Below are 27,451 nucleotides of genomic sequence, written 5' to 3'. Positions count from 1 at the left end.
CCTGATTTCTCTCAACATGCTGAAGAGCTGTCAGTCAATACATGGGAAAACAAAGTAGCTGGAGTTTCCTCCTTAAAAAAAAAAAAAAGTAACTCACGTCACATATTTTCTTGTAAATTAAAAAGTAATGCTTTACTAGTTAACTCACATTGCTTGTAATGTGTTACCTGCAATAGTGTTTGGCTGTACAGTACAAATATAATGTCAGCAGTTAAGTGGAAATATTACTACATTTATCGAAATGTAATATTAGGGATTAAGTGTTTTTGATGTCCATTTAGGATTGAATGGTAAAGTGCGGGTAGATCTAGAAACAGCGGCAGTTTATCTTGATGTGGTCTATTATTAACAGCTAAAGAGATGCAGATGTTAATCTACTGAATGTTTCTCATTGGTCGCTTGGCACAGTTTGCAATTTGTAGATGCTGGACAGCAACATCAAGCTGGGCCTGGAACTGGCAGGTTCTAGATCCTTCACTATAAGTAACTCAAGGGTATGAAATAATGTATAGATTAGTATTTCAAATAATGTTTTGCTATTGGTTTGTTTTTCCTAATTCAGTTTGAAAGAATGGATGGAATTTCGACTAATCGACTAATCGCGTGCTTATATTAATTTAATTGGGGGGCCTTTAATATACAGCCTATCCCCGATTAAGCACATGCACAAAGCTTGCCACAAAGCACCTGTAAAAGTAATGGCTGTGATTAAATTATTTTATTTTAATATTTTAATTATTTATTAATAAACCAATGTTTTCTGAGTCATTGTTGGCTGCAAAGATAAAGTTAGCAATACTTACTCGCCATCTCCACAGTACAGTGGACACCTTAAATACAGATTACGTTTTTGTTTTCGATTTTGTCAATTTCTGTGAGGCAAGTAGCCTATATGGTGACTGTGTCGGTTCATGTTTTGTGATGCGCTCCAGTTCACAGAGACCGAATGGCAGAAAGTGCGTCCTGTTTATTTTCTTTATTTTACAAAAGCACGGCTTTTGGATGTTGTTGATGTATACAAATAGACACTTCGCAGTTTTTAATTATTCTTATCTAAATGAGCAAAATGATGGCTGTTTTTATTGTTATCAGAAAAAAAATGCCAGTGATTGCACCAGCATGTCCATATCATTCAGTAGATGTGTTAACCGCTTCAACAAACCACACAAACACTTAGACATGCACCTAATAGCTCACATTTGTCTGGGTTAATATTGAAGGTCGATGAATGATAGGTGACCATTTGGATTTCCTGCCTGTTGTACTGTAATTAACACAAGGACCAGCCGTTAATGATCTGTCTGTCACAGAAATGGACCAGTTTTTCTGTGACTGACTAAAAAGAATTTTGCAGACTAAGCCTTTTCTCTGACTAATGTTTAGTCGATTATTCAGGCGAGCCCTACATATTTCATAAAATGTTGGAAAAGATTGGACAAAGACCTTTTGTCATCTATGATTGTCAATGGTTATAAAAGGAAGTTTCGAGATGGAATTTAAGCCCTATACTGTGGGACGAAGTGTATTTTCCCCCAGATGACCTGTTAGAGTCCATCCGTCTCAATCACACATTAACTGATGGAGATGGCAGGGAAGTTGACTCTCGGTCACAGTGTTAATTTTGACATGAAATTTTAATTTAGTTTTAGTCTTAGTCTTTTGACTATAATTCTTTTTAGTTTTAGTCAAGTTTTAGTCCTCTGATTTGTTTTAATTTTAGTCTTATTTTAGTCGACTAAAATTGCTTGGTATTTTAGTCGACTAAAATAAGACTAAAATCAATAACAGATTTACTAGACAATTTTTACTGCTGGTATAGGAAACAAACTTAACCAAAATATATAAAACACAAATTCAACTTAATTTCAACACAACTGTGTCTTTATTTCGATTCAAAAGCTTTTATGCAGCAACAAACACTGTCATGATAATGTAAACAATAACTAGCTGCCAATTGACCATCAATAAAAGAAAAATAACGTTAGGTCCAGGACCTTAAAGCTTACAGCTGAGCTGAACAATAAGTGCATACATTTAAAGTAAATATTTAATAAGTTGGGTGGATAAAAAAGTAACAAGATTTTATAAGGTATTCATTTGTCTAGCAATATTGTATGTTTTAAATACTACAATATTGCTAGATTAGTATGTATAATGATAGGATGTGAACATTCACGTTTCACATGACTAATATAGAAATATTTGTGATATTGTCTACAAAAAGAACATTATAATATATATTAAACATTAGTATTAATCAAATGTATGTATCATAATATTACGTATTAGTATTGTGTTCTCATCTAACTTGAAGAAGGGGCTATTTTACAGTACTTTTCAGTTCGTAATATTTAATGCTACAACATCTACGCACTGCTCTATTCCAATTTTGCTTAGCTCAATAAACAAAAGAACATCGTTGTGAAATTACATTTGAGAAAATGTCCAGGTGTCCCGTCTGTAAATGTCTTTTCAAATTGGTTGTGTTCTTGCCACGAATGAGCGCCCCGCGTGCTTTACACTTTGTTTTGTTTTGTTCGTCGTCAAATGTGAAGTGAGCTGTGGACATTTTGTCGCTCTTTTAGACATCACCTCTTCGAATGCCGTCTTCCCGGGAGCTCATTTAAAAACTGAAAACCTTCGCTTCACGTCTCAATAAGTCAGGCTCGGATTGGTTCTCTTCTCTCATGCAGTGTCTCCTGTTCCGTTTTGCCGGTTCTTTTGTTCATTCCTTGCATCTCTCCCGTCTGCTGATTTGATTTTCGTCACAGTCTATTTTCGTCTCGTCCTTTATTTGTTGACGATAATGTCAATCAATTTAGTCATAGTTTTAGTCTCCATCAGTGCTTTCTTTTTTAGTTTTCGTTTCGTTTTCGTCCGCAAAAATATATTCGTGACGAAAATAATGACGAAAATATTTAGTCAACAAAATTAACACTGCTCGGTCAAGAGTGGAAACTGATATTTAATCAATAGTGGAGTTGAAACCCAACAGATACATTTTCCCTTGATGGTTTTTGGGAACTTCAAAAAGGACCATCTAAGAGAAATTTGAAGAAACTATTGATTGTAAGTGTAAATTTGTCTGAAATGAGGTAAAAAAATAAATAAAGTCATATTTACTAACCACATTTTTCATATTTGCCCAAAGCAATGGTGATTTACACAAACATCAAATCACTTCTGCATGGTTATATTCTTTTAACTTGTTGTTGGTCCTGATGCAGTGCTTTTTTTTAAGGTCTTGAAATCTTGGGAGCACCAAAGCATTGGCACTTTGGTGCCTCCAGACGGCACAAACACGTGCTGATCCTAAATTGTTGTTTTGACAACACCAGCATGTAATAAACCCACCTCCAAATGGCAACCAGCAGAAAACTCCAGCTGGGGAAAACTTTGGACAAAGACTACATTTGCATTTTAGCCTGAAAGAAAGGAAGTGACGCTGGTTAGCCAGTCTTATTTCTTCAGGTTCTAGTCAGTGAAGTCTCCAGAGCAGTGATAAGCACAAGCCAATGTCAATTTGTTTAGCAATCTCACCACTTTTCCTCTTGAAATCCCAATTTCTCAGCAGACCATTCAGGATTGCTCTTCCGTCTGGACTCATGTTATTCTTAATCGCTGTGAGCTGTTGAGTGCTCTCGTCTTTGATAGGCTGTTCTGATTTCTGCGCTGAGGGTGATTTCAGTGACACTGACAGCTAATTGAAGCTACTTTTCCTGAAAGCTCTGATGGACAATACTCTGCGACTCCTCCCCCTGCCAGGTGGTGAAATTGCCTGGCATAATAAAAAGAAAATTGCAGAGGTATGAGCCAAGAGATGTCAAAATAAAGACAACCAGTTTACCTCTGTATTTATTTTCTCTCACTCGTTCGCTCTCTTTGCTTTACGCTTCGCCTAAGAAGAACATTTAAGTGGACTCAAGGTTAATGCAGTTACTACAAGGCTGCTGAGAGATTAAGAACTGAACAGTGTTTCACAAGTTTTCATCTAGAAAGCATGCTTTCAATGCCATTTTCTCTCATCTTTCCTCGGTATGATGCTTAGTAGTGTGTATTAGGGCTGTATTTCTGCTTTTCCATAAGCGCCACCTACTGTCAGAGAGTGAATTCACATTTTCATTCACCCCATCTGTTGTTTTTTGTCATAAATGATATGTAACTATGCATTTTATTAAACTGCAATGTAAGGTACTTTTTGTTTTATTCAAAACTTGTACTGTTAAGTTGTTAAAATCTAAGTTTTTACTTTTGTTTTACAGTTAAGGATGATATTATGGACATTAATGGTTGATCAATATGGCTGGAATTCACAGAACAACATTAAAACATTTTGAGATGTCGATGTACAGGTTAAAAATAATTATTGCACTAATTTTTTATTATTAATAGGAAAGTAGTTAAATTAAATTTTTTTTTAAGCAAAGTTGAAACTATGTCACAAAAATTGTGGTATCTGTGTGAAGTAAACCTTGAATTGTGGCTGTCTATCAGAGGTGTGGGTTGTAAGTTTGTGTTTCTCCAGTGTAGGAACACAACAGTGTTATTTATTTCCCTGTGGTGTGGTCACAGATGAAGTATGAGACTGATTAGTGAGAATGTGAATGGTTAAGAAATGAACAAACATGTGAATTGAAAAGTGACCATGAGACTTGGCTGAGATTGGGACTTCTATTGCTGCTAACCCCATTCCCAAATTGAGTACACCTACTACGTACAAAAACACAGAGTACTGTAACATTGTAGCTATAATAAAATAGCATTCTTTGAGTATGAGCTAAACCAGGATTGGGTTAGGAATGCTACAACATCCCCCACAAAAAAAAAAAAAGGACCAAAATAGGAAGCCATTGGAAACCGAACAGCTTCCATACTGCAAGGGTTTATACACAATATTGGCTGAAAAATCAGGCACAGATGCATACTTTGAAAACCCTCCAGAAATAGTATGCTCTCTGAGTACCACTGACATAGTTTTCACTTTATAGGATGCATATTATGCACATTGCAATTCAGCCTGTTTGTGTTCAGGGTTGTTGACTTTTTAGTCGATTTGAAAATGTCTGATTGTGAGTCACATTAATCGACGATGAACCTGTTTAATTGTGTCATGTCTGCTACTTCAAAGATGGCAAACATTGTCTCATGATGCCACAAGCAGAAAATTGTCTCATGATGCCACAAGCAGAACATATTGTCCTTTTGTTGTAGCAGCTGTGAGAGTCCACTTCGTGTTTTGTGTAGTTTTGCACATTGGGCTGTTCAGGGAGGTCTGGATCAAAATCAACTGAAACACAACCAGATTTGTTCCAGATTGGTGTTTTGTAAGCTGGCCCTGTGTGTGTGTGTGTGTGTGTGTAAACACTGGCAGTTAGTGTTGTCTCAATACCAAAATATCAGCATTCAGTACCAGTTAGGGTTGCAAAAAGGTAAAACAATTCCAGTAAATTTAGGAAATATTCCAGAAATTTTTGGAAACTTTAGAGGATTTTTTGGAATATTCCAGGGATTTTTGGAAAGTTTCCACCCCTTTGCAGCCCTAGTACCAATACCAGTGAAATGTATCGATGCTTTATACCGATTTTGATCTCAAGTGTAAATAGTTTGCAGAGGAAACAGAGGTCTATCAGTAAGATGTTTTGTGTATTTTACTGTATTTGAAAGCATGTACAGTGCAATATAATTCAGCGGATTCTTTTTCTTGTCTAAACATTTTAATTTGATTCTTTTATTTTAGAAGTTAACATTGCGAGTTAAATTTAAGCTATTTATTTTGTTTGCAGATGAAAACATCAAACTGCATTCTGTATGAATTCTGAACAGGCAGGGATTTCTATAGTTTGAAAAATAATGTAATTATATTTGATTATTTATATCTTGTTTAATAGTAATATTCTATTTAGATCAGCAGTCTAGTAAAGTAAAAGTTAGAAAGTAATAGAAACAATGTATATAAATATAAAGCTTGCAGTTTGTGCTCAGAACAAACAGATTTGTTGTAAATCCCTGATTTATGTAACGCATAAAAAACTACATTATAGCTTGAAGGTAGGGTTAAAAACAGTGAAATGTTATAATTAGGGCAATTAAACTGCTCTGAAAAGGCATAATGAAATGTGATAACTCAAAAAAGATTTCCGATGTTTTTTAATCAAGACACATGCTTTTATGGTTTTTACAATCATAAGTGTGTCCAACCTTAACCATAAACCTAAAACTTGTTAAACGTTAGTGTATAAACCACACATGTGTGCCAAACTACATTGGTGTTGTGAACTTTGTTTTAGTTTTGTGTAATATATATGTGCCTAAATTGTGTTAAATGTTTTTAAGTTGATTCAGAAACATACATGGTCTGATCTTTTACCACACATGGATGCCATTTGTTATGCTAAAATCGCCTGTTCGTAACACTCCCATAATGCAAACATGTTGGAGTCTATATCTGTAATGTATTGTTTAATGCATTTTATGATTTTTAAAAGAAAGAGTGGAATGCATTTTTCTCTTTTTTTCAGTACGGTAAAAGTCTATGTGATAAACGAAAGTAATCTAAAAGTAATCAAAAAGTAGTCCGTCTACATCTAATGTGTGTAATCCAGATTGTTACAGATTGTAACTACAATTTTTGTCATGTAATTTGTAATCGGTAACGGACTACAATCTACTGCTTTCACATTGCTCACTTGCGTATGTGCGTCTGTTTTCTGATGAACATCCGCAACATGCATGTAAACACAGACAGTTCTGTCTTAAGGGAATGTAAACAGATGGGACAAATTACTGATGTGTCAGAATAGATCATTAGTGCATTAGTGTAGTAAATGAAGCCTATTAGACTTGCTGCTGTCTATAATGTCATCAATAATAATGAAACGGCAATGAAGCTGAGAAAACGATGAAGATGAGTTACTGCTTTTGTCTGGAAAACTTCAGTGGCTATAATAGTCCCGAAAGGTTAGATTGGACTAGGATGTTTTAAAGCTGTATTTAGTTAGTTGAAAATTGATTGACTACATTAATATGTAATGAAAATGCATTGATAAGTAGCATTGTTTTTAAATAAGGCATTTATAATCTAGAAAACAATTATTTTAACTGAATTTGCTGCATTTTATTGATTTTTGAGAGTAAATTAGGTTAAATTTAAAGTGCAAAAGCAAAAAAAGCATTTAAATATTTTAAATACAATTTTAAAGCAAGCATTACAATATAATATATTTTATTAGATGATTTTGCTGATGATAAAATTTGAGCGTCACAATGTGACAAAGTGACAAAAAAGTGTTTTTTTTTGGCAAGTTGCTGATAGTTTTGTTTAGTTACTCTGCACGGAAGTTCGGCACAGAGAGAAGTTTATCGCCACAAATATTCATTATCCAGCACTTTGATGTGAAGGTTGTTTTAATCTGTCAGTAAATACTGTAACTTTGGCTCTGTCTTGTGAAATGCACATCATTCAAGAACTTTGATGTCAAAAGCTCTTTTAAGTTTGATCAAGCGTTGTGTTTCAGGTTGCTGAAGTTTAAATCACGATAGACCAGGTCCAACCTTATTTATTTGATCTGTCTAAACGATGGAAAGTATTGTGAATAATCTGCTAATGTTTTTACAGTCAGTATAAAGTAATGCAGCCTCTGTCCTCAGCTTTCTAGGGAAGCTTTCTTAGAAGCAATAAAGCTTTTAGATGTTTGATATGACACACACACACACACACACACACACACGCACACAACCTTGGACTTGGGATGGTTTTGTTATTGTGATTACATTATAATGCAGCAAACAGAACGATCACCAGCCACTCAACTTCCTTCATTAACATTCATCATGAATCACGGTGCAGAATCTGCTCAATATTACAACATGCTGTGTTTTATTTCCTGAAACCCTGAAGCACATCTTTCTTTGATGTTAGCAGACATGTATTGGTTGCTTTTCTTTAATATTGTCAAATATTATTACAATTTGACATAACTAATTTCTGTGTGAATCTGTGTTAAAATGTAATGTATTTCTGTGATGCTCCGCTGTATTTTCAGCATCATTCCTCCAGTCTTCAGTGTCACATGATCTGCAGAAATCAGAATAATATGATGATTTGTTTCACAATTAATATTTGGTGATTAGTTACTAATAATGGTTATTCTTAGATGTTAAAACCTGTTTTTGCTGTCTAATGTTTTGTAAACTTTTTTCTTCTTCAGGATTTTAAAAGAAAAGCATTTATTTGATCTTTTGTAACACACCTTTGATCAATTTAATGCATATTTGCTGAATAAAAGCATTCATTTCTATTAAAATCATACATGGTACGTCATGGTTTCTGCATAAATATTGAGCAGCACAACTGTTTTCAACACTGATAATAATCAGAAATGTTTCTTGAGCAGTAAATCATCATATTTTCATGATTTCTGAAGATCATGTGACACTGAAGACTGGAGGAATGATGCTGAAAATACAGCGGAGCATCACAGAAATACATTACACTTTAACACAGATTCACACAGAAAACAGCTATTGTAAATTGTAATAATATTTCACATTATGAGTGTTTTACTGTATTTTTGAGCAGCCTTGGTGGGCAGAAGAGACTCATTAAAGCAGACTGTATGTTTAATGCTTCAGTCTTCAATCATAAGCTCCATCCAGAACATGTTTGTCGTCGTATCACAGAGAGAACAAGATGCAGACAGAGTCTCTTAATATGTGTGACGTGACAGACGCGTGAAGGGGCGGGGCTTGTGCACCATCTGCCAATGATCTTCTTCAGGCTTCAGCAGACGCTGAAATGAAAGGGAACAGAAATATTTGATTCTGAGCACATTCGTATCTTGTGATATTATTATGGATGATTTCCATGCAGTCGCTGCGCCGTGTGACGCAGGAACACAAAAACACAGAGGAGAATGGAAAAGCACTCACGGTGCACACATGAGAGCGGTTTAGAATCACTCCTGGACTTGTTCATATCTGCGTCTGCACATCCATCCATTCATCTGTCTTACCATTTATCCTGTGTGGGGTTGTGGGAGTGCTGGGAACAGTCTGGGAACAATCCATCACCACACACACACGCACACACACACACACGCACACACACACACACACACACAGACACACACACACACGTGTCTAAGGGCAGTTTATCATCTCCATTTCACCTGCGTATCTTTGGGTTGTGACGTAACCCATGGAGAACATTAGCGGTTTAATAATCTGCTCAGCTCACAGTATTATGCATTTTGACAATATTTTGGACAAAAACAACAATTTCTTTTTACTAAAGCAAACTAAAGTGAAAATTTTACAAAACATGCATTAGCCTAATGCTAAAAAATGTATAAATAAAATAAATATAAATAAATAAATAAAAATAATAATAATAAAAAGTAATTAAATCCATTCTTTATATACTACAATTGTTATTAATATATTGTATTAGCTTTTTATATTTTCAGTATTTTACATTTTCTGTAGGTTTTTAGCAGTTTTTTCTTGTGTTTTTGTCTTTGTCTTTTTAATATATTATATTAAATATATTTATTTCAATTAACAAAACAATCTGTAATATTTTTATTTGAAATTGAATATTTCTCCTAGCTTTTAGTAGTTTTATTATATAAAAATATCAAAACAAAAATGAGAAATGTTGCTTTAGCAACAATTATATTTTAATTTATATATTTTTATTTTGTATTTATTAATTTTATAATTTTATGGTCAAACTTTATTTTAAGGTCGTATTCTCACTTTAACTGTTAACTATGACTTTTGGCTCGGTAAATTCTTAATTTGCTGCTTATTAACAGTTAAGGTAGTTATTAGTTTAGGTATTAAGAGATATGAAATATACCCATGCAGAATTAAACATTAATATGTGGTTTATAAGTACTAATAAACAGCCAGTATGCTAGTAATATGCATGCTTGGGGATTAATTTGTATTTTTTCAGTTGTAGTTGACTATAATATCCCAGTCCGTCTCAAATGTGTCTCTTCTGACCTCTTGTGCTTGAATGACAAGGGGAGGGTTTACAACACAATGATATCTGTGTCTATAGACTGTAAGAGATCAAGTAAAGTGTGTGTGTCCTCTGTCCTGTTCCCTCAGTACCAACGGTCTCTGATGACGTTACATCCACAGTGCAGCCCAGAAGATCCACTCCTGCCTTCAGGACCAGCACCTCCAGCATCACCCCGAGACCCTCGCTCAGCATCAGCATCACTCCTGACCCGCCCCCCTCCGGCAGGCGCTTCTGTGACGGGACGGAGAGCAGAGGGATCTCCTGGCCACAGACACGCCGAGGAGTCACAGTGGAGCGGCCGTGTCCTAAAGGAACGCGAGGTTTGAATTATTTTTGCAATTAGTGTCAGGAATCTGTCATCAGTGCAGAAGGGACCGCGTGTGCATGTGCCGTTTCTTATTTGAAAGGCATCCATATGGAGATGTCAAAATCATCATTGCTCAGTTTATAAGTAAAAATTATGCAGAGCTGCATGAAAAGTTTATTACAGACTCCACAAGATTTAATCCTAATTTAAGGTGGTCATGAAATGCATCTTTTAAATAATTTTCTAATCTTTCCCGTGCTGCACTTATAACCCAACCTTTGTTTTTTTGTTTTATAACACTCATAATTTAGATATAAATGGTAATTTGTTTTTCTCTGATTTGCAGTGAGACTCATTGTAAACGCCCACTGCTGTGATTGGCTAACATCTTTGCATATGAAATGAGCGTAACATATGAACCCCATTGAAAACTGTGTTTTACTAATTAGATGAACTAATCGTGAAAAGTGTGATATTTACATTTAGCAGATGTGACTTCCAGTGCATTCAGGCTATATACATTTTCTTTACCAGTGTGTGTGTTCCTGGGTATTGAACCTACAACCTTTTGCGCTGCTAACGCAATGCTCTACCACTGAGCCACAGGAACATGCAAGTGTTGATTATAGCATCATATTTAGAGCATCAAAGCTTGCACGACGTATATCAATACTTTTATCATAACGTGCCGAGTGAAAGCACAGTATAACTGAGAGACTCATAGTGCAGTGTAAACGGTGTCATTGATTATAACGGGGGTTTTGGTGAATGTGCAGAAATCATATCACTGATAGACTGAATCATATCTCTTCTGTGGTTCTCCAGGAATCGCTCTGTTCCTCTGCACGTCTGCCGACGGGATCTGGAGTCCCAGAGGTCCTGACCTCAGTAACTGCACGTCTCACTGGGTGGCACAGGTGGCACAGAAGGTAAGTCCCAAATACTCGCTAGAATGTATTTCTATTGCACTTTTCACAGTTGCATAGCAGCTTTACTGAAGATCATTCTGTTAATGTTTAATGTTCATGCCTTGTGTTTGCATTTAGTATGTTAGAGATGAGCGATCATATTCAGGTGCATCTCAATAAATTCAAATGTCGTGGAAAAATTCATTTATTTCAGTAATTCAACTCAAATTGTCAAATAGTGAATTGGTGGGTTTTTGTTAAATGTGAGCCAAAATCATCTCAATTAAAAGAACCTTAAAGACTTAAACCACTTCAGTCTGTGTGCACTGAATTACTGAAATAAATGAACTTTTACATGACATTCGAATTTATTTAGATGCATCTCTGTTTACATTTATATCAGAATGATTTCTGAAGATCACGTGACACTGAAGACTGGAGGAATGATGCTGAAAATACAGCGGAGCATCACAGAAATACATTACACTTTAACACAGATTCACAGAAAACAGATGTTTTAGATTAGAATGATATTTCATGATATTACTCTATTTTTATGATGAGCAGAAGAGACTTCTTTAAAAACATGCAAAACATCTTAATTATTGCTAACTTTGATCTACGGGAGTATTACTACACCAGATGGAGGGGGAAAATAATAATAACTGACTAAATGTCAAAGCCAAGCATGCACAGTTATGGCTAAGAAGCGCAGATATCCTGAGGTGTGTTAGACTGATGTTTCTGACCTCTGAACTCCTCACATCTTCAGATCCGGAGCGGTGAGAACGCTGCGAACCTGGCGAACGAGCTGGCGCGTCACTCCTCGGGTCGCGTGTACGCGGGCGACGTCAGCTCCTCTGTGCGGCTCATGGAGCAGCTGGTGGATATACTGGACGCTCAGCTGCAGGAGCTCAAGCCCAGCGATAAAGACACGGCCGGACGCAGCTTCAACAAGGTGCAGTGCATCACATGACCGGCCACAGCCAATCTGATTCAAGTCCTAAAACCGTGTCCTGGTTCAGTGACCAGCAAGAGTTCATTTATGCTTTAAAACTTGGACAAAGTTGATTATTGAGGGAATACCAGGAAGAGTCAAACTCTTACAGCATTACCACCAAGTCTTATATAGCAATTATTTTTGGTTTCGTTTTATGTTTGGTAATTCTCTGCATGTCAAAATATAGAGAGCGTAATTCTGCATCATTCAGGCCTACGATAGCAGCCTGGCCCAAAAGCACCGCAAAATAACAGAAAAATATTATAGATATGTGACCCTGGAGTACAAAAGCAGTCTGGGTCAATCGATTTTTCTTTTATGCCAAAAATCATTAGGATATTAAGTAAAGATCATGTTCAATGAAGATATTTTGTACATTTCCTACAATAAATATATAAAAACTACATTTTTGATCAGTAATATGCATTGCTAAGAATTCATTTGAACAACTTTAAAGATGATTTTCTCAGTATTTAGATTTTTTTGCTCTGTCAGATTCCAGATTTTCAAACAGTTTTATTTTAGACTAATATTGTCCTCCGAACAAACCAGACATCACTGGAGAGATGATTTATTCAGCTTTCAGATGATGTAAAAATCTAAATTTTTATAAATACTGCTTTAAACTGATAATGTTATAACTTCATCAGGTTCATTAATTATAGTAAAGGGCCTGTTATGTAACTAAATAATTTCATTATTCACATTAAGTCTTGTTTTTCTGAAGTTGAGTTTATCTCCGTCTTCAGCCAGTGCCTTCTAGAAGAGAGATGCTCATTCATGGAAACAGGGTTATGGACCTTCTTTCATACTCTGTATGACCTCAGCTTTGAAAATACACAGATATTTCTTCAGCTATAGGCACTTTTTGCCCTGTGGACTCTCAGAAATGAAAAACACATTTTAAAGCTCGTCTGAACTGACTGTGACAACAGAAGGATTATTGACAACTTCTTGTATTAATACAAACCGTAAGTGATATTTTGATATCTTTTACATAATTACAGTTAGAGTTTGCTAAGAAATTACAACAATAAAAAAAACTTGAACGTGTTATTCACTAAGACTTAGGTACAGCATCTTTGGTCATGATGGAAATTATGTCACAACTAAAAATCATATTTTCACCGTCACACTGAAATATTGTATCATGTTTTGTTTGAATCATCATAATTTGAAATGGAATTAATATTTTCACATTTTTTAATTTTAAGTAAAAAACAAAGACAGTTTTAATCTGTTCTCCATATAGGAAACAAATCTGAAATAATATAAAATCAATCACTGGAACATAAAAGTGCCTGTAGTTGAAGTCACACACACATTTATGATATGGCTGACACACAGTCCTCATTTCTTCTCTTTCTCTTCCTCTTTTCCTCTCTCTCTCTGTGTGTGTGTGTGTGTGTTGTTCCTAATCTTCCGTCTTTGTGTTTGAAAACAAAAAAGCGTCAAAAAAGAGAGAGGACTTGCAGGGCGTATATGAAGGTACATACGGACACAATCCCAGAATTCCCTTCACCTGCTCGGCTGCATGCGGCTTGTCTGTCTGTCGTCCTGCTGACACGCGACTCTCTTTTAAGGCAGTTCTGTCTCGTTCTTGTCTTTCTGTTCTGTGTTGCTTTCACCGTCCTCCTCTTATCTCTTCACATCCTCCTTATTCTAATAATTGATCCAAAAATGAAACCTCTCTGAAAATGTGCTCACTCTCAGACCATCAGAGATCAGGATGAGTTTGTGTCTTCATCAGGTTTGGAGAAATGTAGCACTGCATCAGTGTCTCATCAATGGATGCTCTGCAGTGAATGGGGGCCGTCATGGACTGGAGTGGTTTCTGCTCCTCTTTCTGTCTGCTGTTGTTCTTTGAGTAATTGACGTCCTGAAAGTGTGTTTGCGCTCTCTTCTTCCCCTGCTTCAGTCTGAGCAGTTCACACTGTGGTTTTGTCCACTTGCATTTCTTTGTAATCTTTTATGCGTATATCTGCTCATCTTTTATTACATATTTCAGTCGGTTATTCAGAGCTGCACCTGAAGAAGGATTTTCACCCGCCGTACAATTTTGCAGGACACATGAAACCGTTTCACTCAGAAATGGCTAGTAAATTTAACAAACAATAGCAAAGACACAGCAAGATTTGAATTAAGCTTGAAATTGGGGTTTCTGTGCATCTTAAAAAATGCCTTACTTCACACTTCCACAATTAAATGCTTTAAAAAGGTCAAAGCAGAGAAAAAGTCATTGATTTAATTGTTGCATGCATTGCAAAGAAAGAAAAATAAAAAGAAGTATTCCTCAGTGTTTTTGGTTTCCGATATAAAAATCTACCCCCCCTTTACGCAGATGTAAATTATTGAAAAACTGAATAAAATAAATTTGTTTAAAAAATGAAAACTTCCATTTTAATCAAGGTTATTTTTTTAATCCCTTTTTTAGAATATTTTTCGTGTTTTAATCATAAACTCTTGTCATTTTAAAAAAATTGGATAAGTTTAGAATCTTTAGATATTTATAACTGAAAAACAAGACAAAATTATTATTATTATTATTTATTTTTTTTGTGCAGTGTGATCAGAAGTACAGTAAAAGTTATTTGTATATTCTAGCGGTTGGAATCGGAGCTATTCGAGTCTTTTTTTTGCACAATTTTAACATTTTCTTAAATTGGTCTCAAATTTACCTTCATAAAACCCACAGAACCCCTGTGAGATTTTGAAGCTGAATGCCCGAAATCCTTGTCAAATGCATTTTGTCCTATGCGTATGCATCAACCCTGACAGAAACCTTTGGCTCTTCAGACGGCCCACACCCATGATGAGCTGAGGAGCAGTGTTCACAGGGCTGTGAACACTACTTGTGTCTCAGCAGATGCTTGTAATTGCAGGGGAATCTCTGGAGTAATCATGGGTTAAGTGTCCTGTCATTCAAGGGCTCTGAGGTAATGAGATCCTCTCACAATCTCTACAGAAAACACGTCACCCGTCTGGGACTCCAGTGCTCGAGCCTTTAGAAGGGAAGATAAAGTTGTAATTATTATTATTATTATAAATAGTTTAAACTTTCAGTGTTGTTTTGTAGGTTTTATTATCACTTACATCCAGCTGACATTTAAAAAATGTAAGTTGAAATTTAAAAAAAGGCCAGATTTATGATGAATTTCTGTCTAATTACTAAATACATAAATTACTGTTACAATTGACATGAGAATGGCTGAAACAAACAGTCCTCACAGATGTTTTATTCATGAAAATGGAAACTTTTACATACTGAACAGAAGAATGTGTTTAAATATTATAAACATAATCAAAACCATAGGATGTTTTTCAACTGGGGGTCACAAGAGGGTCCAGTCTTATGTTGTGCTTTTGGTCGCACTATAACTATAATATTAACTACAACTTTTGTCTCAATAAACTTCTAATATGATGCTTATTAGTTGTAAGTAAGGTAGTTGTTAAGTGCATGTATTCGGTAGGATTAGGAAGTAGATGTTCATGTAGAATAAATGCTTTAATCACTAATAAACAGACAATATATTAGTATTAATATGCATGCTAATAAGAGACTAAAAGTGAATATACACTTTTTATAAATATATGCAAATATATTACAATATGCATAAATTACTAAAATTCTAAATTATTGCAAGCTAACAATAATTTAAGAAATTGTAACACATGTAACTATTTGTATAAGGATGCAAATGTTGAACAGCTGCTGGAAAAGGAAGATGTTGTGTGACATATCATGCTTCTCAATAATAATAATACGAGAGAAAACAAGCAAGCTTTCAAACATATGTTCTCACGTCAGTCACACATCATGAAGGTCACTGGTTTACTCTCCTAGTTACATGCTCATTATAAAATAATGAAGAAAAAAATAATTAGGACAAATGAAACAATGTGAGTTAAATTGAAGTTTGACATCCGTCACAACTACAAAACATGATATTAATGATAATAAACAAGGTTAATAATTGATCAGAAGCGCCGCTGCTTCTGTGTCTTGCAGTTGTTTAAATTATTTTTTTAAGTTTAATTACGGAGTTAAACATAGTATGATCTGATTCGCCATCTCGCTTGCAATATCATTGTGTTGTCAGAAAAAAACAAAAAGAAAAACAGATTTTCTGCTATTTATATACTACTTATCACAAATAGTGGCAATGACTGCACCTCTGTATTGCAGTACATTATTAACAGTAACAGTATGCAATAATAACACAGTGTAAATTTTAATTCAAAATATTAAATAGATGCCACCTTAATGGGACAATAAAGCACTCTTACACACATACCCTAACCCTGATATTTATTTTCAACTTTTTTATTGTTTTCTTCATTTTCACTCAAAATAAATGCATTTCTGATGTAATTTGAAAAGGGAGGAAAAAGTTCACCATTAGGCAGATTCGAACCTGGGTTGATCGCGCCAAATGACATGTTTGTGGGCGGAGCTAGTGTAAGCAGCCTCTGTGAACAAGGTCCGCTCGCTATCCTTAATGCTTGGAATTGTTGATTATCTCAATGCAAGCTGAAAGACATGATTTTATTTATTTCTTTATTTTTGAGTGCCCCAATGGCGCCTCCCTGTCTACACCACTGATCAAAAAAGTTATTTAGCTGCCTGTTCGATAGATTACACTTTTCTAGTATAATTGTCCAAATCTCCAGCTTCAGTAGGTGCTTCAGGTTTCTGTGTTGCTGTTACTGATTTTTGTAAAGTAAACATAAAACTGTTAGTAATATTTCAAGATGAGCACTTTTCAAGGTTTGCTTGATTATCCAGACGTCGTTTTGTTTTTGTTCATCTCTCAATCATCGTAGTATTGCATTGCATCATATGTTTGGATCATTTAAATCTCATCTTTCTCAGATTGGAGATATAGAGTGGCAGCTAATATTTATATCATTTTATGTAATATCTGCTATAATGTTGCAAAGATCTCATCGATTTACCTTGGGTTTCTTTCTCTGAATAGTATCCTGGTGAAGGCCAATGCAAATGAAATGTAAACCAATGAGAGCATCCCGTTTTCTGGAGTCTTTCTGTAATCCGCAAGCCACTTCCAGTCCAGTAATGTTTTTTTGACAGTCTGACAGTTAATCTCGTTACAGATAGGGTTGCATACATTATTGGTCCCCAGCAGGACATTTAATATAACAATCAAGTGGGTTGGTGTGAGAAACCTAGTGGACTTAGTAGTGACGGCAGAGAAACTTGATCTTTAGAAACGGTTTGGAAATGCAAAATTGGTAACAGAACTGTTTAGGAATGCTTACAATCCCAGTGATCCCGAATGAAACATAAGGTGACATGAACACACGCAGCACATTAACTGTTTTGCACGGAGCGCACTGCAGTGTTTCATTTCTCATTAAAGTTGTGTCACAAGTCTCATTCGCTTCTCTTTCCTCCAGTGTGTGCCGGATCCTTTTATTTCCCAGGGAAAGCCACGGAAACGTATAAAGTGCCTGTCATTTCTCTGTTTTCCGTGGTTACAGGCCATTGTGGACACGGTTGACAACCTCCTGAGGCCAGAAGCCCTTAAATCCTGGGAGGACATGAATTCGACGGAGCAAACGCATGCTGCCACGATGTTACTGGATACCCTGGAGGAAGGAGCCTTTGTCCTCGCAGACAACCTAATCGAGCCCGCAGTCGTCAGAGTGCCTGCCGAAAACATCAGTAAGTGCTTTCATCACTTAATGACTGATGGGAGTTTTTTTTTTTTTTTTTGGAGTGATGTTTGCTTATGAAAACCTAAGCGGATGGAGGCCGAATGCCAAATTAATACAAATAGTTGACCCAAAAATGAACATCCAAGATCAGGATGAGTTTGTGTCTTCGTCAGGTTTGGAGAAATGTAGCACTGTATCAGTGTCTCATCAATGGATGCTCTGCAGTGAATGGGTGCCGTCAGAATGAGAGTCTGATAAAAACATCACAATAATCCACAGCACTCCAGTCCATCAGTGAACATCTGGAGAAGACAAAAGATGAAACACGTCCAGCATTAAGACATAATTTTTTAACTCTCTATACATTATATTGCTTCTCCGGTGAAAAAGTGGTCTGGTCTGAATCAGGTGAGAAATCTGCACAAATCAAGCACAGTTTAAACAGTCCAAAACTGCAGGATTTTTCACTGGAGAAGCATTATTATATAAGTATTATAGATTTTTTAGCCAGAAGTGACAGTTTAGAGTTATAATGTTGGAGTTTTAATACATTTCTACAAATCTGTAAAGAAATCAAAGAAACAAACGTATTGTGTCAGTGTATGTGCTGTACTGTATGTACACCAGTCTTGCATTTAAATTTTTTTTTCTATGTTGAAGGTTTTTGTAGGATCTTGTCTTTTTTCTCCATAATAATGCATTAACGCAATGAGAATGAATATCTGAAGCACAAAGAGTAACAAATAATTTTTAAACATTTCATCAGTAAAGTGTGAGCAAAGACTTTCTGAAGATCACGTGACACTGAAGACTGGAGAAATGCTGCCGAAAATTCAGCTGCGCAGCACAGGAATAAATTGCTTTTTAAAATATACTAAAATACTAAACAGTTCTTTTAAATGGCAATAATATTTCACAATATTTCTGTTTTTACTGAATTTATAACCGAATAAATGCAGCCTTGGTGAGCAGAAGAGAGTTCAAAATAAAATCTTACCAACTCTAAACTTTTATGCAGTAGTGTACATTAATAAATAACATATTTGAAAGATTAATTTGGCACTTCCTTGTCCACTTGAATGTTATTTTGATCCACTAAAATAAGGTGCTGTTTGAGTTAAACTGAAGTATTGACTAAACAACTGAAGACATATCACTGGAACTGGCCTGAGATCAAAGATTAAATCTTTTGATTTTATTGTTACACTTCTTTGTAATGCATAATAAACCACAACATGGTTATTTTGGTTTTATTATTTTATTATTGCACCCTCCTGTTAATCGTTGATTTAAAAATCTGTTCACTGATCCCATCACCTTTGGAGATATTTAATTTTATATTTATTTTTAGTCTTGTTGACAGCCTTGCACCATTGAGATTGTGCTGAAGGCAGTACGTTTGGCGAATGCATTTAGTGTTTTGTACATTGCTGCACATGAAGGTTATAGTGGGTTTACTGAATGTAATGTTCATCAGATGTGTTAAAATAACTGAGCGAGGGCCTAGTGAATGTTTTTTGGGCAGTTTGACTTGCCTGTAGGTTACAACGAGGCTTTAAATGAGAGTAAGCAACAAAACAGTAACTGTTTAGCTGCCACACACGTTTGTCTGATATCAGGTTTCCTGGTGAGTCCATGGAAAGAGAAGAAAAGACTAGTGGCGTGCTGCTTAGAGAACCTTTCCCGGCAGATTCGATCTGGGATCCAGAAATCATTGGGCTGATTGCTATTTACAGAAGACGCTGATATGGTCTAAATCCGTGAGAAGTGTTTCAACGTCTCCAAGACACGTGTAGAAGACACTTGTTATTATTTTCAAAATAGCGAAAATGGTTGATTGTGAAACAGAAGGCAGTTTTCGATTTTAAATCACCAACAATTAGAACGACTGAATAAGTGAAAACCATTTTTAAAGGAAGCGCTCATTGGCATCGGGAGCGGAATCCGTAGCGTAATCGTGAATGTAATGAATTAGGCACAGCTGTCGTCTCGAGAGCATGTAAATAGGTGGATATTGTTCTGTTCTGTAATATTTCATGAATGCATTCATCACTGTGAAAGTGCTGAAACCAAACAGACTTCGCTCTGGTCTCAGCATGCGGCGACTTTAACCATTGAGAGGGTGAGAGGATCCATCCAGGGGAATTTATTAGTAATGTGATCTCATTGATGTAAGTCAGCTTTGTGCGCTCGTCTGTCACTTCACTGTTACTGCAGGCTCGTTCCTCTTAACCTGGGAGCGCTGCTTGTTCTCAGACTCATTGTTTGAGGGTCTGTGAGGGAGTAGTTTGCACAGTATGTAGTTGTCATTTTAGGGGATTTTAAAATAATAATAATTTAAAAAAGTTTATTTGATTATCTTTGACTCCTTCCAAACTCATAAGACTTCCTCTGTCAGCAAAAGAGGATTTCCAGCTTATGTTTACGTGTCAGAATCTGCAAGGGATGGTTAAATGTAACAAATCAATAATTAACTTTGTTAGTTGCCTTAATATTTTGAACAACTGTAACACTTTACAGCAAGCTTCATTAGTTAATCTTAATGACTACATTAACTGCTAACAATGAAGAAATGTTGTTTCAGCTCATAAAGAATCATAACAATAATAAAATGCATTATAAAACGTATTTGTGGTTAACTTTTATGAGTGTGATTATTTATAACATGCAATAAACATCATGTTAAATCCACTTAATTTATAATGTATTATAAGTCTCATATCTTGACATTATTTAAGATCTACAGTATCTTACTGATATTACAATAAATATAGTTAAAATCAAATGTGCCGTATTTCACATTCATCTGATCAGATATCTGATCTTATGGGTGTTAAAGAAAAAGAAATAGTTATTGTTGTTTTTAAAACATGTTGTTTTTAACAATGGCAAGATATGAGACGTATAATACATAACTATGGGAAATATAATCCATTGTGTATTATAAATCATCATCATATTAAAAGCTATAACCACAAATAAGTGAATATTATAATGCTGTTATGATCACTCATTACTCATAAGGTTTAATGCATTCATTATAATGCATTAAGAATTCTCTTATAATGTATTATAAATATGGGCTTCATAGAAAGTGTTGTTTTACCATGAAGAGAGTGTCTTTTAAACAATTTTGTATATTTAAATCATGAATATAAACATCACTTTTTAAAGTCATTGCTCCATTATTAACCCTTAGCAGATTTTGAGCCCAAATACATTGAAAGCAAATAAGGAAGCAGTCTTCAATCTCTAGCTCTCAGATCTCATGCTTTCACGTCAAAAGAGAAACCAATGTCAGAAATCAACACTCAGTGCGGCGTCTGTAGGAAAGGAAGTCTCCTCTTTCAGTTAAAAGCACCAATTTTAGTATAAGGTAATGAAGAACCTTTCCTCTTTTTTTTCAATGGCACAAGTTAATTTTCTTGAGAACAGTGTTCATTGTTAAAGAGAAAACATTTTCTGCTTACATTAGACAATGCACTTTTTTGTTCTCCGCCTCTCATTTGAAAATAATATGATGCGGGACAAATCCAGCTTTGCTGAGTTAGTTGGCCCGAGGTGCATTAGAAAACTTTGAAACCATCTTCACAATTCACTCTTTTATTTGTCTCGTTTTAATTAAATTACCTCACATTGGCTTAATGATCAGTCCTTCGTTTCCATCTGGCAGAAGAATGTGAGAACCTGAATGTGAGAAGCGATTTATGCAACTGCCATTGTCTCGTGTTTGGTTACATAAAAATATCAATAAAAATCTGCTTTCTTTCTTCGTTCAGTGTTGGACGTGTACGTGTTGAGCACCGACGGCCAAATTCAGGACTTCAGGTTTCCACAGACCAGCAAAAGAGGAGCCACGGTCCAGCTCTCAGCAAACATGGTCAAGCTAAACAGTAAAAACGGTAAAAAAAAGCAAGGTTATACTCATTTAAACTGCTTTAATGGAAGATCTTCAGATGCTCAGTTAATAAAGTGCTGATCTGTAGGACACAATGAAGGCATAAACACTCTGCACAAGTACTTAGTCAGTGCATTGCAAGCTTTACATACATTACATGCTTTCTTGTATTGCTGTAGCTGTAACAAATGTGCGTCCTCAAGGGCACCACTGAATAGTCTTCCACATGTTGTTACTCTGGTTGCTAGCAAAACATGCTTTTGAGATCTAAAGTGCACAGCAGTGTTCCCTTCAATCTGTTGCTCCACTTAACCTGAAAGAGAAAGTTCAAAACAAGAAAAATATGTCACAGATGTTTTATTATGACCCTAAGGTCATTTAAAGATATTTTTCTATCAAGATCCAGCAAGTACTAATGGTCTTCTCCTATCGTTTATCCTTACTCAAGGTGTTGCCAAGTTGGTTTTTGTCCTTTATAAGCACTTGGGGCAGTTTCTGAGTACGGAGAACGCCACGGTGAGGCTGATGGGAGAGGACGGAGTCAGAAACCACAGCCTGACTGTCAACTCACACATCCTCTCCGCCTCCATCAACAAAGAATCCAGCCGCGTGTTCGTGTCCGAACCACTCATCTTCACTCTGGCACATCTGGACGTAAGAACTTAAATGCTTGCTTAAAGATTTTTTTTGTGGTGGCTCTTGATGCCTTGACACATTCCTTTTGAAGTTCACTCAAATTCTTGAATCAATTTTGCTTAACAATCCTCATAAGGATGCGGTTCTTTCGGTTGGTTTTGCATATTTTTCTCCACACTTTTTTCTTCTGCTCAACTTTCTGTTAACATGCTTGGATACAGCACTCTGTGAACAGCCAGCTTCTTGGCCAATCAATGTTTGTGACTTACCCTCCTCGTAAAGGGTGTCAATGATTGTCTTCTGGAAAACTGTCAGATCAGCAGTCTTCCTCATGATTGTGTACCAAACTGAGAGCCCATTTTGAAGGCTCAGGAAACATTTGCAGGTGTTTTGAGTTGATTAGCTGATTGGCATTTCACCATATTCTAATTTGTTGAGAGAGTGAATTTGTTGGTTTTTGTTAAATGTGAGCCAAAATCATCACAATTAAAAGAACAAAAGACTCAAACTACCTCAGTCTGTGTGCACAGAATTTATTTAATACACAAGTTTCTCAATTAGAGTTGAATTACTGAAATAAATTAACGTTTCCATTACATTCTAATATATTGAGAAGCACCTGTAAAAGACATTCCAGAAATGCTGAGGAAGAAGGGGATTCAAATACACCAGTCTTTAAATTTAAGTGGGCAATTACCTTTTCACATGGGTGGTAGGTGTATGACAACTTTTATGCTGCAATAAACAAAAAGTGTTGAATTAGATTGCCTTCGATTCATGTTGTATTTTGTTTGAAGATCTTTAACTGTTTAATATGACATATACAAAAACAGCAAATCATGTTTGGGCTAAATAATATTTTCACAGCACTGTATTTATATGAAACAGGCACTGAAAATGTCAGCGAAAGGCCGATCTATATGCTTCACATCTAACGAGAAGAAAGGTTAAAAAAATTCTTAAAGTTTCAATAGAATTCCTGGTACCTGAAATATATCTTGTTGTAACATTAAACATAGGGCATGCTATTTTGCCAAGGAATAAGTGGCTTCCGATTCTAGAATTGAGTTAAAATTAGAGCCTTGCTAAACAAAAGCAAAGAACATTCTTGTCAGTCATCCTGGATTATTAATAGAGATGTTGATCAAGGAAAACATAATTCTTGGGTATAAAAGGTTTAAATCTCAAAACCTTGCAGATGTGACATTCAGGAATAGAAAATGACATGTTTCTCCATTTATCAGACTGAGAACTACTTCAATCCAAACTGCTCATTTTGGAACTATTCTGAGCGGAGCATGATGGGATACTGGTCGACACAAGGCTGCAAACTCCTCGCCACAAACAAGACTCACACCACTTGCTCCTGCAGTCACCTGACGAACTTTGCAATCCTGATGGTCCATCGAAATGCACACGCGGTGAGTATCAGTTACTCCTAGATATCCGTTAGAGGAAATTAACATATTTCTGCAAAGAAGCAGAAAACTTGTGTTAAATTTCGGGAACATTCCAGGATTTGGGAAAAAATTTACATATTTGTAAAGTTTTAGGAAATTTACCAGAAACTTTCCATCTCTTTGCAGCCCTACCAGCTACTTTTCTGAGCCAATATTCTGCTTTCTACATGTAGATACTAGATATATTGAGTCTATTGAGTTTCCAAAATATATGTGTCTTCTGCTGATACAGTAGAATACACTGGACATAATTTGTGTTCTTCATAGCAACTAATGTGACTCTTGTCACTTGTAGGTTTCGGGGAGCAATGCAATTATGTCAGTATGACATATCGGTACTAATTGTCTGATAGCACCAAACATTATATGATATGATAGCATTGCAGTCATTTAAGATGTAATGAATGTGGAAATTATGGGTTTTGTGGGGCAATTAACATGGTCTTATTTGTTTAAAGATATACTGTATAACCATTATGACAGCAGGATCATATTTTTTGCCTGCATATAACATATTACATAGAAATCGTTATATTGTCTTGTTAAATCTGGGATATTGAAAAATGATTCCCTTCCTACTAAAGCTTTTTTTTTTTTATTTTATACAACATAATCATGATACACACAATTTGCTGTGCTCCTGAAAAAAAAAACTTTATTGGAAGTTCTGTACTTCATAGAGTGTCAAAGTTGTGTTGTTAGTAAGGTAGAGAAATGGAAGCCATTGATTTGCCGAATGGAAATCAAGTCAAGTAAATATCACATTATTTTCATAGTTTGAAAAAAATCCAACCGATAATGGAACCAGTGCCTACAGTGCTGGAGGTGCCAATTAAAAGCCTTGGATGCTAGTCTGATGTAAACCTAAACAACACGCAAGCACAACAAATAAGGGAGGATATAATCACTGGCCTCGGGCATGTCAACAGTACTGCTCTAATAGGAAAGAAAGGGCAACAGACCAAATTGGAAGCACTAGAGTTGGCCAATTACATTGTTCGAAGTCGCCCTTTCACAGGTCAGCAAGCTAGAGTGTTTGATTAGCTCACATATGAGAAGTTGCTCGGATTACCAAGATATGTCATCAGGATAGGACTGTATGGAAACAGGGTTCTTTCACTATCAATTACGACCTTTATTGAGGAATACAAAAATGATAAAGTTAGGTTAGACATGATACCCAAGCAGTACTGCTCTATTCCTAGTAACGAATGGAAATGCAATCCACCATCAACAGATGCAAAACCACCGTGTGGCATCGGGATAATGTAGGCAAGGTACAACATGGAGGAACGGCCTTTGGGCAAGGAACAAGCAAGCCCACCTTGTAAAATGCCAACACACCATGGTGAAGGAGTTTCACCTATCAAGAAGTCTAGAATCGCTAAATCCATATCTCAAACCAAGCAAGACAGCTAGATGTGAAAGGAGGGTATTGAGAAGAAAATAACTACCTTTGAAGACCTGTGGAAAATGGTAAGATAGAATGAGTTTTCTCATATGTGCTACAGATGAGGTTCTTCCTTTTCTCATAAACCTAACCTGGACTAAGCACAAGGAACAACAACCATTGCTATGCCACAGAATGACTTGCTCCATTTCTAAGGATAAGCAGACACCTTGCTTCCTAAGGCTGGTCCACTGGATGCTAGCAGAGACTAGAAGATGCACATCGACCTAGACCAGAAACCTACATTTCCCATGGCCAATGCCTGAGGCCAAATCTTGTTCTCTGGTCTGGATTACAGCAATATGTCTTCATTGTCCAAGTTTTTTTAGGAGGACACTGTGGAGGAGGTACATGATCGTGACATGCCAACCTCACAGCAGAAGCAGAGATTTCGGAGAACCAAAGGATCCATCCCCTACTCCACAGTAAAGCTCCTTAGTGTACTGAAAACAAGAGGAGAGTCCAGCAGCCAGACAGTTAAGGCTTTCACAGAGCCCACGGAGCAAAGCAATCATTGACTATGGCTAAAAAGGAAGGACACCAACTGGACCAACAATTGACCATAAGAGACCAGGGCTGCATTTCTCAAAAGCATAGTGAGATCCATTGTTTGTACAGACCATTGGTGGCAATGGATCTATGATCTACTTAGGCTTACAATGCTATTGGGAAATGCAGACCTGATCAGACCACTGCTTGTTAAAATAGGTGGATATGTGCAGTGTTGGTAATCTTTGCATCATGGCAGTCATGCACTCGGAGCAGTCATTGACTGTGGCTGAAAAGAAACACTGATTAACTAGATAGCAAGAACATGGCTATAGGACACACGTCAGTCTGAAGAGACTGCGGTGGGCCTTCCTCGTGCGAGGGTGTATTAGGAGTACTGAAAACACATGTTTCCTTTAACCTTCTGCCCAGCATCAGATCATTAATGTGTACAGCCTTTTCAGTAAATGTATCATTTTGTTGTTGCTGCTGTTGTATAAACAGAACCTGTCAATGTTAAAATGTCTTTAGCTTTTTAAAAAAAATGCTCTGTATTGATGCTGTGTGTAAACAAAGGCATAAGATGGATTATTGAAATGCTAGATAGTTAGGACATTCTGATGAAGTGTCTGCTGTCAAACACTCGGTCTAGACAAGACATGAGCTTCCATTTTAATCAATAGCTGTCTCTACTGGAAAAGATCATTTCAGTGGATTGATATTACAGATTAAATGGCATTTTGTTGCTAGTTATGCAAATGTTTAAAAAGATAGCCACCGTATGTGTCCATTAGATGTAGATCTTTTTTTTTTAGGTTAGAGTAAGTCTCTAATCTTTAAAAAAAGGCAATTGCCAAGGATTAAATTCTGACAAGTGGCATGTCTAGTCAAGTAATTGTTTGGTCACACTTTATTTTAGGGTCCAATTCACACTATTAACTAACCATTAACTATAACATTTGCCTCAATTAACTTCTTATTTGATGCTTACTTATAGTTTATAAGGTAGTTGTTAAGTTTAGGGTATTGGGTAGGATTATGGATGTCATGCATTATATGTACTTTATAAGCACTAATAAACAGCCAGTATGTTAATAATAGACAAGCTAATAAGCAACTAGTTATCAGTGTGAATTGGACCCTATACTAAAGTGTTACCAATTGTTTTATTGTTTTATTTTTTCCAAGGGTGTGGGAAGCGTTCACGAGCTCCTGCTGACAGTTATCACACGAATGGGCATCGGTGTTTCGCTTGTCTGCTTTGCCGTTAGCATCTTCACTTTCTGCTTCTTCCGTGGTCTCCAGAGTGATCGAAACACCATCCACAAGAACCTCTGCATCAACCTCTTCATCGCAGAGCTTCTGTTTCTTGTGGGCATCAACATGACCGAAACTCCGGTGGGTGAAGGTTTTTGTAGTATTCTTTTGATTCCGCTAAGCACTCTTGGGTTGGGGTCGGGGTTGATGGGCTGGTGTGAAAAAGGGCTTATTTCAACCCTAGTAAGCTGCTTTTATTTTTAGTCATTTTTGTTTGATTCTTTTTGTTATTTTATTACTTTTAAGTTATTTATTGGGCATCTTTGGTTGCATG

The 27,451-nt window shown here is 36.1% G+C and overlaps 1 protein-coding gene across 3 annotated transcripts in view; it reads left to right on the top strand.

Annotated features, from left to right (window-relative positions):
• The window catches only part of LOC113039776 (adhesion G protein-coupled receptor L2-like), a 100,068-nt gene that overhangs the window by 53,204 nt on the left and 19,413 nt on the right, over nt 1–27,451 (top strand). For 2 of the 3 annotated variants that reach the window (XM_026197869.1, XM_026197885.1), the window contains exons 6-13: nt 10,117–10,350; nt 11,163–11,266; nt 12,018–12,203; nt 17,751–17,934; nt 21,707–21,829; nt 22,274–22,479; nt 23,706–23,882; nt 27,049–27,258. In XM_026197869.1, coding sequence (XP_026053654.1) covers nt 10,117–10,350; nt 11,163–11,266; nt 12,018–12,203; nt 17,751–17,934; nt 21,707–21,829; nt 22,274–22,479; nt 23,706–23,882; nt 27,049–27,258 — 1,424 coding nt within the window. The remainder of the gene's footprint in view (nt 1–10,116; nt 10,351–11,162; nt 11,267–12,017; nt 12,204–17,750; nt 17,935–21,706; nt 21,830–22,273; nt 22,480–23,705; nt 23,883–27,048; nt 27,259–27,451) is intronic. The other variant, XM_026197877.1, reaches the window with a different exon arrangement.

This window comes from Carassius auratus, chromosome 2, assembly GCF_003368295.1.
Source record: "Carassius auratus strain Wakin chromosome 2, ASM336829v1, whole genome shotgun sequence".
NCBI classification, from domain to species: Eukaryota; Metazoa; Chordata; class Actinopteri; order Cypriniformes; family Cyprinidae; genus Carassius; species Carassius auratus.
The sequence above is the reverse complement of the archived record's forward strand: the minus strand, read 5'-3'. Positions and strand labels throughout refer to the sequence as shown.